Source organism: Schistocerca serialis, chromosome 11 (assembly GCF_023864345.2).
Source record: "Schistocerca serialis cubense isolate TAMUIC-IGC-003099 chromosome 11, iqSchSeri2.2, whole genome shotgun sequence".
NCBI lineage: Eukaryota > Metazoa > Arthropoda > Insecta > Orthoptera > Acrididae > Schistocerca > Schistocerca serialis.
In genome coordinates this window covers 44360413-44375551 of record NC_064648.1, presented here as the reverse complement: position 1 = coordinate 44375551, position 15139 = coordinate 44360413, and the positions used below count along the sequence as shown (strand labels likewise).

General features: G+C 40.1%; 1 protein-coding gene across 1 annotated transcript in view; it reads left to right on the top strand.

Moving 5' to 3' along the window:
- The window catches only part of LOC126427100 (uncharacterized), a 33098-nt gene extending 20029 nt beyond the window's left edge, over positions 1–13069 (top strand). Inside the window, exon 3 of the mRNA XM_050089301.1 lies at positions 11542–13069. Coding sequence (XP_049945258.1) covers positions 11542–12554 — 1013 coding nt within the window. The 3' untranslated portion in view covers positions 12555–13069. The remainder of the gene's footprint in view (positions 1–11541) is intronic.
- Positions 13070–15139: the final 2070 nt, after the last annotated feature.

Here is a 15139-nt window from a genome sequence, read left to right as displayed (position 1 = left end):
TTCCTTTTTGCCTGCTTCATTTACTGCATTTTTATATTTTCTCCTTTCATCAATTAAATTCAATATTTCTTCTGTTACCCAAGGATTTCTATTAGCCCTCGCCTTTTTACCTACTTGATCGTCTGCTGCCTTCACTACTTCATCTCTCAGAGCTTCCCATTCTTCTTCTACTGTATTTCTTTCCCCCATTCCTGTCAATTGTTCCCTTATGCTCTCCCTGAAACTCTCTACAACCTCTGGTTCTTTCAGTTTATCCAGGTCCCATCTCCTTAGATTCCCACCTTTTTGCAGTTTCTTCAGTTTCAATCTGCAGTTCATAACCAATAGATTGTGGTCAGAATCCACATCTGCCCCTGGAAATGTCTTACAATTTAAAACCTGGTTCCTAAATCTCTGTCTTACCATTATATAATCTATCTGATACCTACTAGTATCTCCAGGATTCTTCCAGGTATACAAACTTCTTTTATGATTCTTGAACCAAGTGTTAGCTATGATTAAGTTATGCTCTGTGCAAAATTCTACAAGGAGGCTTCCTCTTTCATTTCTTCCCCCCAATCCATATTCACCTACTATGTTTCCTTCTCTCCCTTTTCCTACTGACGAATTCCAGTCACCCATGACTATTAAATTTTCGTCTCCCTTCACTACCTGAATAATTTCTTTTATCTCGTCATACATTTCATCTATTTCTTCATCTGCAGAGCTAGTTGGCATATAAACTTGTACTACTGTAGTAGGCATGGGCTTTGTGTCTATCTTGGCCACAATAATGCGTTCACTATGCTGTTTGTAGTAGCTAACCCACACTCCTATTTTTTTATTCATTATTAAACCTACTCCTGCATTACCCCTATTTGATTTTGTATTTATAACCCTGTAATCACCTGACAAAAAGTCTTGTTCCTCCTGCCACCGAACTTCACTAATTCCCACTATATCTAACTTTAACCTATCCATTTCCCTTTTTAAATTTTCTAACCTACCTGCCCGATTAAGGGATCTGACATTCCACGCTCCGATCCGTAGAATGCCAGTTTTCTTTCTCCTGATAACGACGTCCTCTTGAGTAGTCCCCGCCCGGAGTTCCGAATGGGGTACTATTTTACCTCCGGAATATTTTACCCAAGAGGACGCCATCATCATTTAATCATACAGTAAAGCTGCATGTCCTCGGGAAAAATTACGGCTGTAGTTTCCCGTTGCTTTCAGCCGTTTGCAGTACCAGCACAGCAATGCCGTTTTGGTTAATGTTACAAGGCCAGATCAGTCAATCATCCAGACTGTTGCCCCTGCAACTACTGAAAAGGCTGCTGCCCCTCTTCAGGAACCACATGTTTGTCTGGCCTCTCAACAGATACCCCTCCGTTGTGGTTGCACCTACGGTACGGCCATCTGTATCGCTGAGGCACGCAAGCCTCCCCACCAACGGCAAGGTCCATGGTTCATGGGGGGTTTTTACAAACATATCCTTTAATTAATCATCGAGCGAGGTGGCGCAGTGGTTAGACACTGGACTCGCATTCGGGAGGACGACGGTTCAATCCCGCCTCCGGCCATCCTGATTTAGGTTTTCCGTGATTTCCCTAAATCGCTCCAGGCAAATGCTGGGATGGTTCCTTTGAAAGGGCACGGCCGACTTCCTTCCCCATCCCTCCCTAATCCGATGAGACCGATGACCTCGCTGTTTGGTCTCCTTCCCCAAACCACCTGAACCACCTTTAATTAATCCTGGTATCTTTGAAAATATATCGATGTAGCACCTCTGTAGTTCCCTCAGTTCTTCTCGTTCTGCTTCAGTCAGTCAAGCCCCATGGTCTATGGTCAGCGTCTTTGATTCCTAATCAAAACGTCTTCGGTCCCGGGTTCGATCCCCGCCACTGCCTAAATTTTGATAAATAATCAGCATAGGCGGCCGAAGACTTCTGGCATAAGAAGTCAGCCTCATTCTGCCAACGGCCTTATCAAAGAGGGCGGAGGAGTGGATATAGGTTCAGGGCACTCTCTTGTCCTAGGGGTGGGAAATTGCCCCTAAAGGCGGAAGAATCAGCAATGATCTACGACATGAGGATGCAGAAGGCAATGGAAACCACTTCATTAAAGACATGTAACGTGTATCCACAGGACATGTGGCCTGTAATTGAAGAAGTGTCATGATGATCTCTCCATTGGCAAAAGATTCCAGAATAGTCCCCCATTCGGAGCTCAGGGAGGGGACTGCCAAGGGGGAGGTTACCATGAGAAAAAGATTGAATAATCTGCGAAAGTATAACGTTCTACGAGTCGGGGTGTGGAATGTCAGAAGCTTGAACGTGGTACGGAAATTAGAAAATCTGAAAAGGGAAATGCAAAGGCTCACTCTAGATATAGTAGGGGTCAGTGAAGTGAAGTGGAAGGAAGACAAGGATTTCTGGTCAGATGAGTATCGGGTAATATCAACAGCAGAAAATGGTATAACAGGTGTAGGATTCGTTATGAATAGGAAGGTAGGGCAGAGGGTGTGTTACTGTAAACAGTTCAGTGACTGGGTTGTTCTAATCAGAATCGACAGCAGACCAACACCGACAACGATAGTCAGGTATACATGCCTACGTCGCAAGCTGAAGATGAACAGATCAAGTCTATGAGGATATTTAAAGGGTAATGCAATATGTAAAGGGGGACGAAAATGTAATAGTCATGAGCGACTGGAATGCAGTTGTAGGGGAAGGAGTGGAAGAAAAGGTTACAGGAGAATATGGGCTTGGGACAAGGGATGAAAGAGGAGAAAGACTAATTGAGTTCTGTAACAAGTTTCAGCTAGTAATAGCGAATACCCTGTTCAAGAATCACAAGAGGAGGAGGTATACTTGGAAAAGGCCAGGAGATATGGGAAGATTTCAATTAGATTACATCATGGTCAAACAGAGATTCCTAAATCAGATACTGGATTGTAAGGCGTACCCAGGAGCAGATATAGACTCAGATCACAATATAGTAGTGATGAAGAGTAGGCTGAAGTTCCTGACATTAGTCAGGAACAATCAATACGCAAAGAAGTGGGATATGGAAGTACTAAGGAATGACGAGATACGTTTGAAGTTCTCTAACGCTATTGATACAGCAATAAGGAATAGCGCAGTAGGCAGTACAGTTGAAGAGGAATGGACATCTCTAAAAAGGGCCATCACAGAAGTTGGGAAGGAAGACATAGGTACAAAGAAGGTAGCTGCGAAGAAACCATGGGTAACAGAAGAAATACTTCAGTTTATTGATGAAAGGAGGAAATACAAACATGTTCCGGGAAAATCAGGAATACAGAAATAAAAGTCGCTGAGGAATGAAATAAATAGGAAGTGCAGGAAAGCTAGACGAAATGGCTGCAGGAAAAATGTGAAGAGATAAAAAAAGATATGATTGTCAGAAGGACAGACTCAGCATAGAGGAAAGTCAAAACAATCTTTGGTGACATTAAAAGCAACGGTAGTAACATTAAGAGTGCAACGGCAGTTCCACTGTTAAATGCAGAGGAGAGAGCAGATAGGTGGAAAGAATACATTGAAAGTCTCGATGAGGGTGAAGATTTGTCTGATGTGATGGAAGAAGAAACAGGAGTCGATTTAGAAGAGATAGGGGATCCAGTATTAGAATCGGAATTTAAAAGAGCTTTGGAGGACTTACGGTCAAATAAGGCAGAAGGGATAGATAACATTCCATCAGAATTTCTAAAATCATTGGGGGAAATGGCAACAAATCGACTATTCACGTTGGTGTGTAGAATATGAGTCTGGCGATATACCATCTGACTTTCGGAAAAGCATCATCCACACAATTCCGAAGACGGCAAGAGCTGACAAGTGCGAGAATTATCGCACAATCAGCTTAACAGCTCATGCATCGAAGCTGCTTACAAGAATAATATACAGAAGAATGGAAAAGAAAATTGAGAATGCGCTAGGTGACGATCAGTTTGGCTTTAGGAAAAGTAAAGGGACGAGAGAGGCAATTCTGACGTTACGGCTAATAATGGAACCAAGGCTAAAGAAAAATCAAGACACTTTCATAGGAATTGTCGACCTTGAAAAGCGTTCGACAATATAAAATGGTGCAAGCTGTTCGAGATTATGAAAAAAGTAGGGTTAAGCTATAGGGAGAGACGGGTCATATACAATATGTACAACAACCAAGAGGGAATACTAAGAGTGGACGATCAAGAACGAAGTGCTCGTATTAAGAAGGGTGTAAGACAAGGTAGTAGCCTTTCGCCCCTACTCTTCAATCTGTACGTCAAGGAAGCAATGATGGAAATAAAAGAAAGGTTCAGGAGTGGAATTAAAATACAAGGTGAAAGGATATCAATGATCCGATTCGCTGATGACATTGCCATCCTGAGTGAAAGTGAAGAAGAATTAAATGATCTGCTGAACGGAATGAACAGTCTAATGTGTACACAGTATGGTTTGAGAGTAAATCAGAGAAAGACGAAGGTAATGAGAAGTAATAGAAATGAGAACAGCGAGAAACTTAACATCAGGATTGATGGTCAAGAAGTCAATGAAGTTAAGGAATTCTGCTACCTAGGCAGTAAAATAACCAATGACGGATGGAGCACGGAGGACATCAAAAGCAGACTCGCTATGGCAAAATAGGCATTTCTGGCCAGGAGAAGTCTACTAATATCAAATACTGGCCTTAGTTTGAGGAAGAAATTTCTCAGGATGTATGTCTGGAGTACAGCATTGTATGGTAGTGAAACATGGACTGTGGGAAAACCGGAACAGAAGAGAATCGAAGCATTTGAGATGTGATGCTATAGCCGAATCTTGAAAATTAGGTGGACTGATAAGGTAAGGAATGAGGAGGTTCTACGCAGAATCGGAGAGGAAAGGAATATGTGGGAAACACTGATAAGGAGAAGGGACAGGATGATAGGACATCTGCTAAGGCATGAGGGAATGACTTGCATGGTACTAGAGGGAGCTGTAGAGGGCAAAAACTGTAGAGGAAGACAGAGATTGGAATGCGTCAAGCAAATAATTGAGGACGTAGGTTGCAAGTGCTACTCTGAGATGAAGAGGTTCGCACAGGAAAGGAATTCGTGGCGGGCCACATCAAACCAGTCAGTAGACTGATGACCAAAAAAAAAAAAAAATGTTGGCGAGACGACGTGGAGCCACCGACTTGAAGCGATGCGCGCACAGCGCGGTCGTCACATGTTACAGCTGCAGTAGAGGATGTACCAAGCCCCTACGAGGACCTAGCATGTAGCGCGACTGTCGCCTGTTCCAGCGCTGAGCCATCCTGTCAGGTTGGCGAGCTGTGTGGAGTGCGGAACTATGGGATGCTGACGTCGGCGGCCAGCTGTTCAACAACAACAACAACAAGCTTCACGGTGCGGGAGTCGCTGTTATGACGCTGTTACTACAATGCAGAGACAACGAGTCTACAGTCCCCAACAGCTTCGATGCCACAGCCCTATAATTCATCGAAAGCTACAAATACGTGTGTTTTGCATTGTATCATATAGGGAAGTGAAATAGCAGAGTAAACAGTGAAAGTGTTATTGTTATTGTGGTGGTATATCCCCGGTGGCATTGATGCCATAGCCCAGTGCGTTGTGAACCAGCGTGTTTGCGTGTGATTTATGACTCAACATATAGGCAGGGACCTAAAGCAGAGTAAGTAGATATGAAGTGCTACATAAAAAAGTGTTTTACAAGGTGATTATTTGTTTATGGATTACTTTCCACGGTATGTGCCTTTTGTCAAATTTCTTGTATTACTAACCCTGTAAACTGTGTGCCATAAATATAACAGTATCGCATTTTCAAAATATGCTGCCACTTACAGTGTTAATTTATGTGGGGTAATAATATAATATTTTCCAGTGAATATTGTGTAGTAGTTAGAGTTGTCTGTTTACTATTTTGTTTATTTTTTGATCACATTCATTCATTAGGCTTATGTTTCTATTCATTCAATACAGTGACTATCTGATCATTAGTATTTAATTCATTACAACAATAAAAATTCATGAACAAGCTAATAGACACTTGTTACTTGTGTATCACAGTTAGCCATACTATTTATTTGAGACGTTGCAGCATTGTGTTTCATGTTGCTGTGTTAATTCAATGACATTATGCAGTGTGCAGAAGCATTTGCGATTAACCTGGCTTATCTTGTTGCTAATTAGAGAGTGATTTAATGATATAATTTTATTAATGTACTGTGATTAAGTGATACTTCAATTTCTTAAACACCATTTTCCTTACACAAATGAGAATTATTTTTAATGACTTGAGTTTCTCCATTATTATTATTATTATTATTATTTATTTTATGGCCTTCATTGGACCACTCTAGTCAAAAATACAAAGTTTGAAACAAGTTCTTTCACAGGGATACAATTTGGCTCAACAATAACTTAATATGATATTTAGGTAATATAATTATTAGAGCCTATTCTTATATGAAAGGTGTTTTGCTCTTCCGTCTGCCCAATATTTCTTCATTCTTTCAGATAATTTCTTTCTTTCTTCATCTGAGACCACTCTTCCAGTACTCCTTTTATTGATTTTCATTTGTAGTCTGGTTTGCGGGTCTCGCAGTATTCTGCTTTTTTAGGTCATCTACTGTAATTTGGAGTTCTTTTATATCTTCCTTAATTTCTGTGATCCATTTAATGTCGCTCTTGCTATTCCACAATTTTTGTATTATTTTTTTTACTAATTCTGTTTTCTGGAGTTCTCATCAGATGTCCAAAGAATGAGATTCATTTCTTCCTGTTCGTGCTCATGACTGGTTCTATTTTCTTATATACTGTTTCATTTGATGCTATTCTCCAACGTCCATTTATTTTATACTGTTTATTTATACATGTCCTACTTATTCTTCTTTCTCTGTTTAGTATTTTGTCAATTTCTCCTGTATTAGTTGTTTTGAAGATAGTTTCCGCTGCATACATTATTTCTGGTTGTGTAACTGTTCTATAGTGTTTTAATTTTGCATCTATAGATAGGCTTTTTTTGTTGTATGTAGTTTTGGTAATGTAATTTGCGTAGTTCAGTTTAATTATTCTATTCTGCCATGATGGCTCCTCATTTGGATTGTATGTTATTATTTCGCCTAAATATTTAAATTTATCAACAATTTTGATTTCCTGTTCTCCTATTGAAATTTTGTTTGCAAGTGGTGGATTAGTTAGCATAATCTCCGTTTTTTCAAATGATATTCTAAGGCCTACTTTCTCTGCTATTTCTTGTAGTGATTTCACTTGTTGCCTGGCTTCTTGAGCGGTGTTGACTAGGAGAGCAAAATCATCAGCGAATCCCAAGCCAGCTAATATCATCTTCTGCACTTCCATTTCTTATCATCTTTGGATTGTCGTTGTACCATTCTCTCATTATGTATTCCAGTGCACAGTTGAACAGTAATAGTGATAGGCAGTCACCTTGTCTTAAGCCTGTTTTTATGAGGAATGGTTCCGAAATTTCTCCTCTAAGTTTCACTTTTGATTTGGTGTTGGTTAGAATGAGTTGTATTATTTTAATTAGTTTTGGATGGAGTCCTAGATTCCTTAAAATTTTTAATACTGAAGGTCTGTGCAGACAGTCATATGCCTTCTTAAAATCTACAAATGTTATTGTCAGAGGTTTATTCTGTTTCTTGTAGTATGCCATAATCAATTTTAAACTAATTATCTGCCCTACACAGCTTCTCCATGCTCTGAAACCTCCCTGATATTCCCCTAACTCCTGTTCTAATTGCTCTTTGATTCTTTCATATAAGATCTTGGATAGAATTTTGTATGTGCAATCTAGGAGAGAGATTCCTCTGTAGTTGTCTGGGTTGCTCTTATCTCCGTTTTTGTGTAGTGAGTGGGTGATAGCTGTGGTCCAATGTTCAGGGAATCGTTCTGTTACCCAAATTTTTGTTAGAGCCATGTGTAAAGAGATCCTGACTGTGTCACTTGCCTATTTCCACATTTCAACAAAAACCTGATCTTCTCCACATGCCTTAAAAGTTTTTTGATCTTTAAGAATTTTTTCTACTTCTTGGAAAGTTGGAGGGTCTGGTTTGTTAGGTTTGGTTTTTATTGGGGTATTTATGTTGATTTGTAAGGGTTCTTTGGGTTCCTCGCAATTCAGAAGTTTATTAAATGCTTTTGCCATGATTTCTGCACTTTCCTTGTTACTGTGTGTCATTCTTCCATCTTCATCTTTCAGTATTAGTGTAGGGTCCTCATATTGTTGTAGTTGTTTCCCAAAGATTTTATAGTAGTTCCTGGAGTTGGTTTTATGATAATTACCTTCTACAAAGTTTATAATATCTTTATGGAATCCTCTCTTGATTCTTCTAATATTTTGTGTAAATTTTTTTCTTTCATTTTTTAGGTTGATGGCATTTTCTTCAGTTTTATGTGTTTGAAACTTTAACCATGCTTGGTGTCTATCTTCATGGAATTTGTCACATTCTGATGTGGACAATGCATGTTTCCTTCATGGGTTCAAGGGAGCTAGAGTCTCTGCTTCTTTTTTAAGATTAGGCACTAGTTGTCCAAGATCATCAGTTAATTTGATGGTTTGTGTTATTTGTTGGTATTTATTATTTTTAATTAGCTAATGTGGGTCAAACCTCCTTTTTATTTTATTAGTTTTTCTGGTGCTCTTCTTTAATGGAGTGAATTTGATTTTAATTTTAACTATATAATGGTCTGAGCCTGTGTCTACTACTCTCAGTACTTTAACATTGTGGACCTCCTTATGAAACTTTTTGTCCATACAGACATGGTCTAGTTTCCCCCAGTCTGGATGTTTCCACGTTTTATGTTTACTTTGCTTCCTCTTAAAGTATGTTGATTTAGATATAAGGTTGTATTCACTGCAGAGGTCTACAAGTCTTTGACCGTTTTTGTTTGTAAGTTTATGTGGGCTCCATTTTCCAATTATAGCTTTATATTTCCTTTCTTTTCCCAACTGAGCATTGAGATATCCCAGTAAGATTTTTACATTCTTTTTATTTACTCTGTTCACAGTTTGTTCTAGAAGGTCCCAAAATTTATCTACCTCTTTCTTCGTTTTTGTTAGACAATTTTTTTTCAATTGTTGGGGCAGGAACATTTATTATTCTATAGGTTTTATTCATTGTTTTTAAGTTTAGAGTCGCAATTCTTGGCGATACTGCTTGGAAATCCGTTACTGAATCTATTATTTTTATGTTTACTAAAAATCCCGTTCCAAACTGGGGACGTTGTTTCATTGACCTCGGTCCTGGTTTCCCATTATAAATTCTGTATCCTTGGGATTCGAATGAGTCCTCTGTGGTGTTTCTCATTTCTTGGATCCCTGTTATTAAAATTTTTTGTTTATTTAGTTCATCTGTGAGCTCCTTGAGTTTTCCGGTCTGAAGTAGTGAGTTTATGTTATGTGTTGCTATATAATTTATCTGCTTATGTTTAATCTTCTTTTTGTGTTTTAGTGTGCATTTTGATGGTTGCAAACGCTCCGATTCGTTGCTGTCTTCTAGGTGACTACGCACCGAATCCAATGTAGCCTTTTCCTGACTTTTTAAGCAAGACGGTGGAATTTTTTCCTAAAAGACCTTGCGTTTTTTTACTTTCGAAGGTTGTCAACCTTAGTTGGAGCAAGCTCCGATTTACAACTATGATTGTTAACCACAGAGGGTGTGTTTGGTACGAGAGCTATTTTATTTCACTCAAGTCCGGCGGTAAACTGGTGAGGACTTCCCTATCAGCCATCTGGGACGTGCCACGTGGGAGTATCACCTCTCCTCCTACTATCACAGCATTAATAAGCAAATAGTTTTGACTAAATAATGTAATTTCGCATTTTTTTCATTTTTGTCTTTCTATATATTTTTCTACTTTATTTTTCTACTTCAATATTCAAATCTAATATCACTATTACATTTTTTCATATTAAAGTATTATTTTGGTGGGGATATGTAAGGGTACAGTACCCTTATGTAAAATCGATTATGCACTATGCAGAGATCATATAAGGTTTAAGCAAAGACTGCAGTGCAGTCAACAATGTGCGAGAGGGTAAGCAGTAGTCGAGTGTTGGAGTCCATGGGTGGAAGTCGGGTGTGAAAGGCTAGAGAGAGGTTGCTCGGTAGCGAGGCCGGAGATGAGTGGCAGAATGGCACACGGTGTTTGATGTTCATAAATGTTTATAAATTGAGTGATTTAATTAATAAATTCCAGCATTTAAGAAAGGAAATGTTATCATTTAGTAGTTTTGACAATAACAGAAGTGGACAACAATGAGTCTCACAACAAGGAGGAAAGATATAGATACTGCTATAAAAATTAAAATATAACTTCACCTACAGTGTATGTGAATAATATAGTTCGGTGCGAAACTGGGGGGAGGCTACAGTCACCATTTTAATGTGGCTTCAGATATTGCAGAACATAATCCGAGGCAAAATTGTTCATTAAGGAACCCACACACCTCAACAACAAAACGTGACTCAAGCTCCGTCCTACCATAAGCGCACGTGATCCGGTGACTGCCTTCTCATCGACCAGAGGTACTGCAAACTTCTGTTGTACAGTTAAATAAAAGTTCCCATTCATGTAAGCTTCAAAAGAATGTGGTCTAAACATGTATTGTGATCACACCAAGGCCCATGTGACATGAAGTGGGTTTCTTTCTAACTCTTGCTGATAATATGTATTTTCCTTAGACAAGAAAACAATATTTCTCCTGTGCAAACTGCGGTATATGGCTCATTTATCAGTAAACAACAGTCTTGAGCCCAACAAAGTACGGTAGGCTACAAATCGTAGCTCCATATCATTGTCAGTTAATTCAATAACAAACATCAGCCTAGATCCTTTCATATTCAAATTTCTTTCAATGTGGCCTTGCACTGTTGAGCAAGATGCTTGAAGTCCAACTGCTCTTTTGCAAATGGATTTCATTGTAGACGGCTCATCTGATTAAGAGACAGTGACACACGTTTCCTCTCACGTTTTATTGCTTCCAATACGTGGCCTGTCTTTGAGACAACCTGAAAAAATAGACATTTATCTCAGTCAGGCAGGCTACTTTACGAGGTAGACTGTGGCAAGTTGTCTCATCATGCCCTTGGTAGTTTTTTCTATCTATGGATGTTCATGCTCACACAAGTCTGCCACTAATCTCTCCTTTGAAATATAGCTGTTGCACCATGGGTTCGGAACTCAGAGACTACAGTGCTGAAACAGAAATACAATACTGATAGCATTGCTTTTTCGCCAGCTTCAAAGCAGTAATATCAATAAAACTTATTGCTTTCCTCATTTTTATTGAGCCAAGAGCGACACAGGGACTTCTTGGACGCCCTGTAGATGAAATGGACTTTCATGGTAACAATGATATCTGTCCATCTGAATAGTCTTAATTTGTTATGACATGTCGCCTTACTTAATTCTGAGTAACTGAACCTGGATAATATAGGTAAACAACGACCAATCTTATCACCTAGAGGAGACTTTGGATCCAGCTACTTGCAGTATATGGGCGCCACATACTTGCTGTCATATTTTTGCAGATGAGGAGTGGCAGCTGGAGGACAGAAGCAGCGCTACACTCTCCGTGGACACTGACTGTGTGCAGCTGTTGGCGAACGCCCTGGACCACCCCACGTGTCCGCTGGAAGACCTGCCACCGGAGACCATCCAGCAGCGCCTACAGTGCCTCGAGCAGCTGTGGGACGACGTGGTGCAGAGGTCGCCCCACATACCCGTGACCGGCTACCTGGCCTACACGCAGAGGATAAACGTCAACCTCTGTCTGCTGGCCTGGATGGCAGTCAACTCGTACAGCATTTGTCAGGGCGTCCCGTTTAGTATGATACAGTCCGTGAGAGATGCTCGCTGCTACTTCGATAGTCCTGACGATCAATCGTGTCTGGAATCGAACGCTACAGATGCCATCTGCTCTGTTTCCAGAGCTATTCTGCTGCTGAAATGTCGCGACTTTACCTCCATTACGGCTTCCGATAATTGCATCATTTATTACCCATTTATACAGCCACTTAGTTCTAGCAGCATACTGTATCCAAAGCTAACAGAAGAAACACTGAACCGCAAAAACCGTTTAAAGAACGACAACTTGAAATACAGGGATTTCAAAATCGACAGCTCAAAGCCTTTAGAAATCTCATTTCTACTGGTAAACATTATTTTCCGCTTTTCGACAGCCGGAGTATACATGTACCTTCCCCAGTTACGTAACTTGCCTGGAAAGATACTCTTGTCCTTTCAGATCACGTGCATAATCCAGATCCTGTGTTCTGAGGTCGTGTATCGTATGGCAGGTTTCCCTGACTTACCTACAGCAGTGCTGGTAGATAGCACCCTCACACTTCTCAGCTGTATCTGGCTAAACTCATTCTGCTACCACATGTATGCTTGTGTTCGTCATCTCAGGCTTCCTAACGACCTGCTACCTGCTGAAGTAAGCAAGTTATTCCGTCGTCAGGTGTTGTACGTGTTAATGCCGTGGAGTATAGTGTGTGTGTGGCAGCTGTTGCTTTGGAAAAGACGAGTAAATATTACCTGATCCACAGTCGTGTGCTAGTCCTTGTGGGCATTTGTCTGTCAGTGGCTTTCAATTTGGTTTGTTTCGGACTGGTTGGATACATGTACCTACGTAATCGGTATTCTATGCGGCAACTCAAAATTGTTGATAACAATAAATTTGCCTCAAAGAAGCAATGTATTTTTATGTCAGTTAAGGCTGTTATCGTAACTGGAATAGGTATTGCAATAAGACTTGGGTTCCACCAGGCTCAAGGAATTGCGCAGTTTGTCTATTACGTACATCTAGTTACAATGGTGCAAGGACCAGTGTTCTTCGTCTGTTTCGTTTGTAATGGAACGACGCTCCCCATACTGAAGAACAGGATACTAGCGTGGTTTAATCCAACTAACATCCCTGCAGGGGGACACCTCTGCTCAGCAGCTGAGAGGAATCTGGCCAGGAGAAAGAATGAGCAGTCTCTGGTTACAGAATCCTCTCTGTAGCCTCCTTCAGTATTTTTCTCCAGTAACTGTCTTGACAGTAGATTGGATTAAAGCCTGCAATAAAAATGAAATCTGTCTAATATGACAACATTAAATGTAATTAAATGTGATATCGTACAGCCAGTACTTCTCCTTTCCAATGACTTCTTTATTTTTAACTGTCTACTTACTTGGAAGTGGTAGCCTTGGTCTACGTATCCTATGCACTGAGATTACTTTCTACAATCGTTGGGAAACGCTTTGCATATCCAAACACACACACACACACACACACACACACACACACACACATATATATATATATATATATATATATATATATATGCTGTATTTGTTGGATTTATTAGTGTTCAACCTGAAAACGCCCCTAAGAAGAAACCAGCATATATATATATATATATATATATATATATTACTCTGCAACATTCGCAGAGAACAACAGGAATGGTCCAGCAGTAAAATCTAAACATTCACCAAGCGATCTTGTGAAAAATTTGAGCACGGTATAAGAGACACAACGATATATGTACCTCTTGCCGAGGAACTCCCAATTGATATCATCATTTTTCTTACCTTCACTCGGGCCAGCTAAAGTCACAGGAGACTCAGTGCTAGATCCACGATATTTCCTGTAAAACTCAAAAATGGGTAACTTGTTGTAACCTGTTGGAATCTCGCCAGACTTAGAAATAACGCCCACTTTTAACAATCACTATGACACTTTTATCTTCGATCGCAGACACTGAAGCGAGACTGAATTAGGCGACAGCATAGCTAATGAGTACCTGCCATTTACTGTATGATCTACAGCTACTAACCACAAAAGCAGGAAAAAATTAAACCAACATAGATTCACGGATTCGAATCGCCGAAAATTTCAGATTGAGACGTTTACGCACAAAAGCTAGCGTATCAGCTACTGAAACCACTTATTATAACATATTACAACTAACAAACAGTGCAAACAATACAACCTGCTGTACCTGAAAACGCCCCTAAGAAGAAACCAACATAACACAGAGAAACACTAGTTACATACATAATAAATAAAATTAAATAGAAATAAAATTCTGGAGACAATACAGCACTAACCAAACGGACGTTTTGATTTGAATAGTCCCAATGCCGTAATAAAAATAGAAGCCCGCCAAGTGATGGGCGAGGGAATCACAAGAATTAGGACCCACAGTGCCAGTCGTTTTTGGAAAAGAATTCAAACGAGCCATAGCATACCATCTGAGAACAGCCAGCCTTCATAGCAGATGACAATCTCATCCATTACTGATGACCTCAACTAAGTTCTGCAAAGTGCTACAAAAAAAGTCACGATCATCCATGGTATCCAAAAATCGACAAAACTCACGAAGAAACGACATTCCAAAACCAAATGCAACCGCTTAACATCCACTACTTCGTAAGATTAAGGAATCTGAAACGTAAGAAAAGCAGATGAGGGACTAGAGGCACAGGCAGACAACAACGTAAAATTTCTCCTTTCACAAAACACCTGCCACAAACACATTAAAACATTTCTTCATACCGGCCATGAAACTGAAAACAGTCTCTCTAAAATAGAAGCGAACTAAAATGAATGCGTTTTCCAAACCTGGTAGACCAAAAACCACCCCTACTCATAGGTTACCGTCCTCTTAGTGATAGCGAAAACTTTCGAGACAAATTTAAAAAATTTCAAGGAATAAAGCAACATATTCCGACAAGAACAGGCCGGATTCAGCGGTAACCATAGCACACAGGTAATCCGGTCCTAGGACTGAGCATCAAAGCGACACAGTCTCAACGCAACGCGGCAGACACAACGACATCACGCTTCCTGGTGGACAGCGAACGCACGTTGCATAGCTTGTGGCATGCTGGGCTGCTCTTTGAAACGTTACGTTGCAGTTTCCCACGCCAAGCTATGCTATTAATTACAAACGTTATTGGGAACAGGTAAATACAAGACCGTATCGGTGATCACCATTCGACGAGATTTACGCCAGTCGCAAAGACGGCACGTGGAACAGCCACGTCTTCACTACTTCACACGAGCAACACAGCTGACACCGCTAAATCTTGGTCGAGGGATGAAAGAACAGCTCCGTAGATTAAAATACCCTGGAT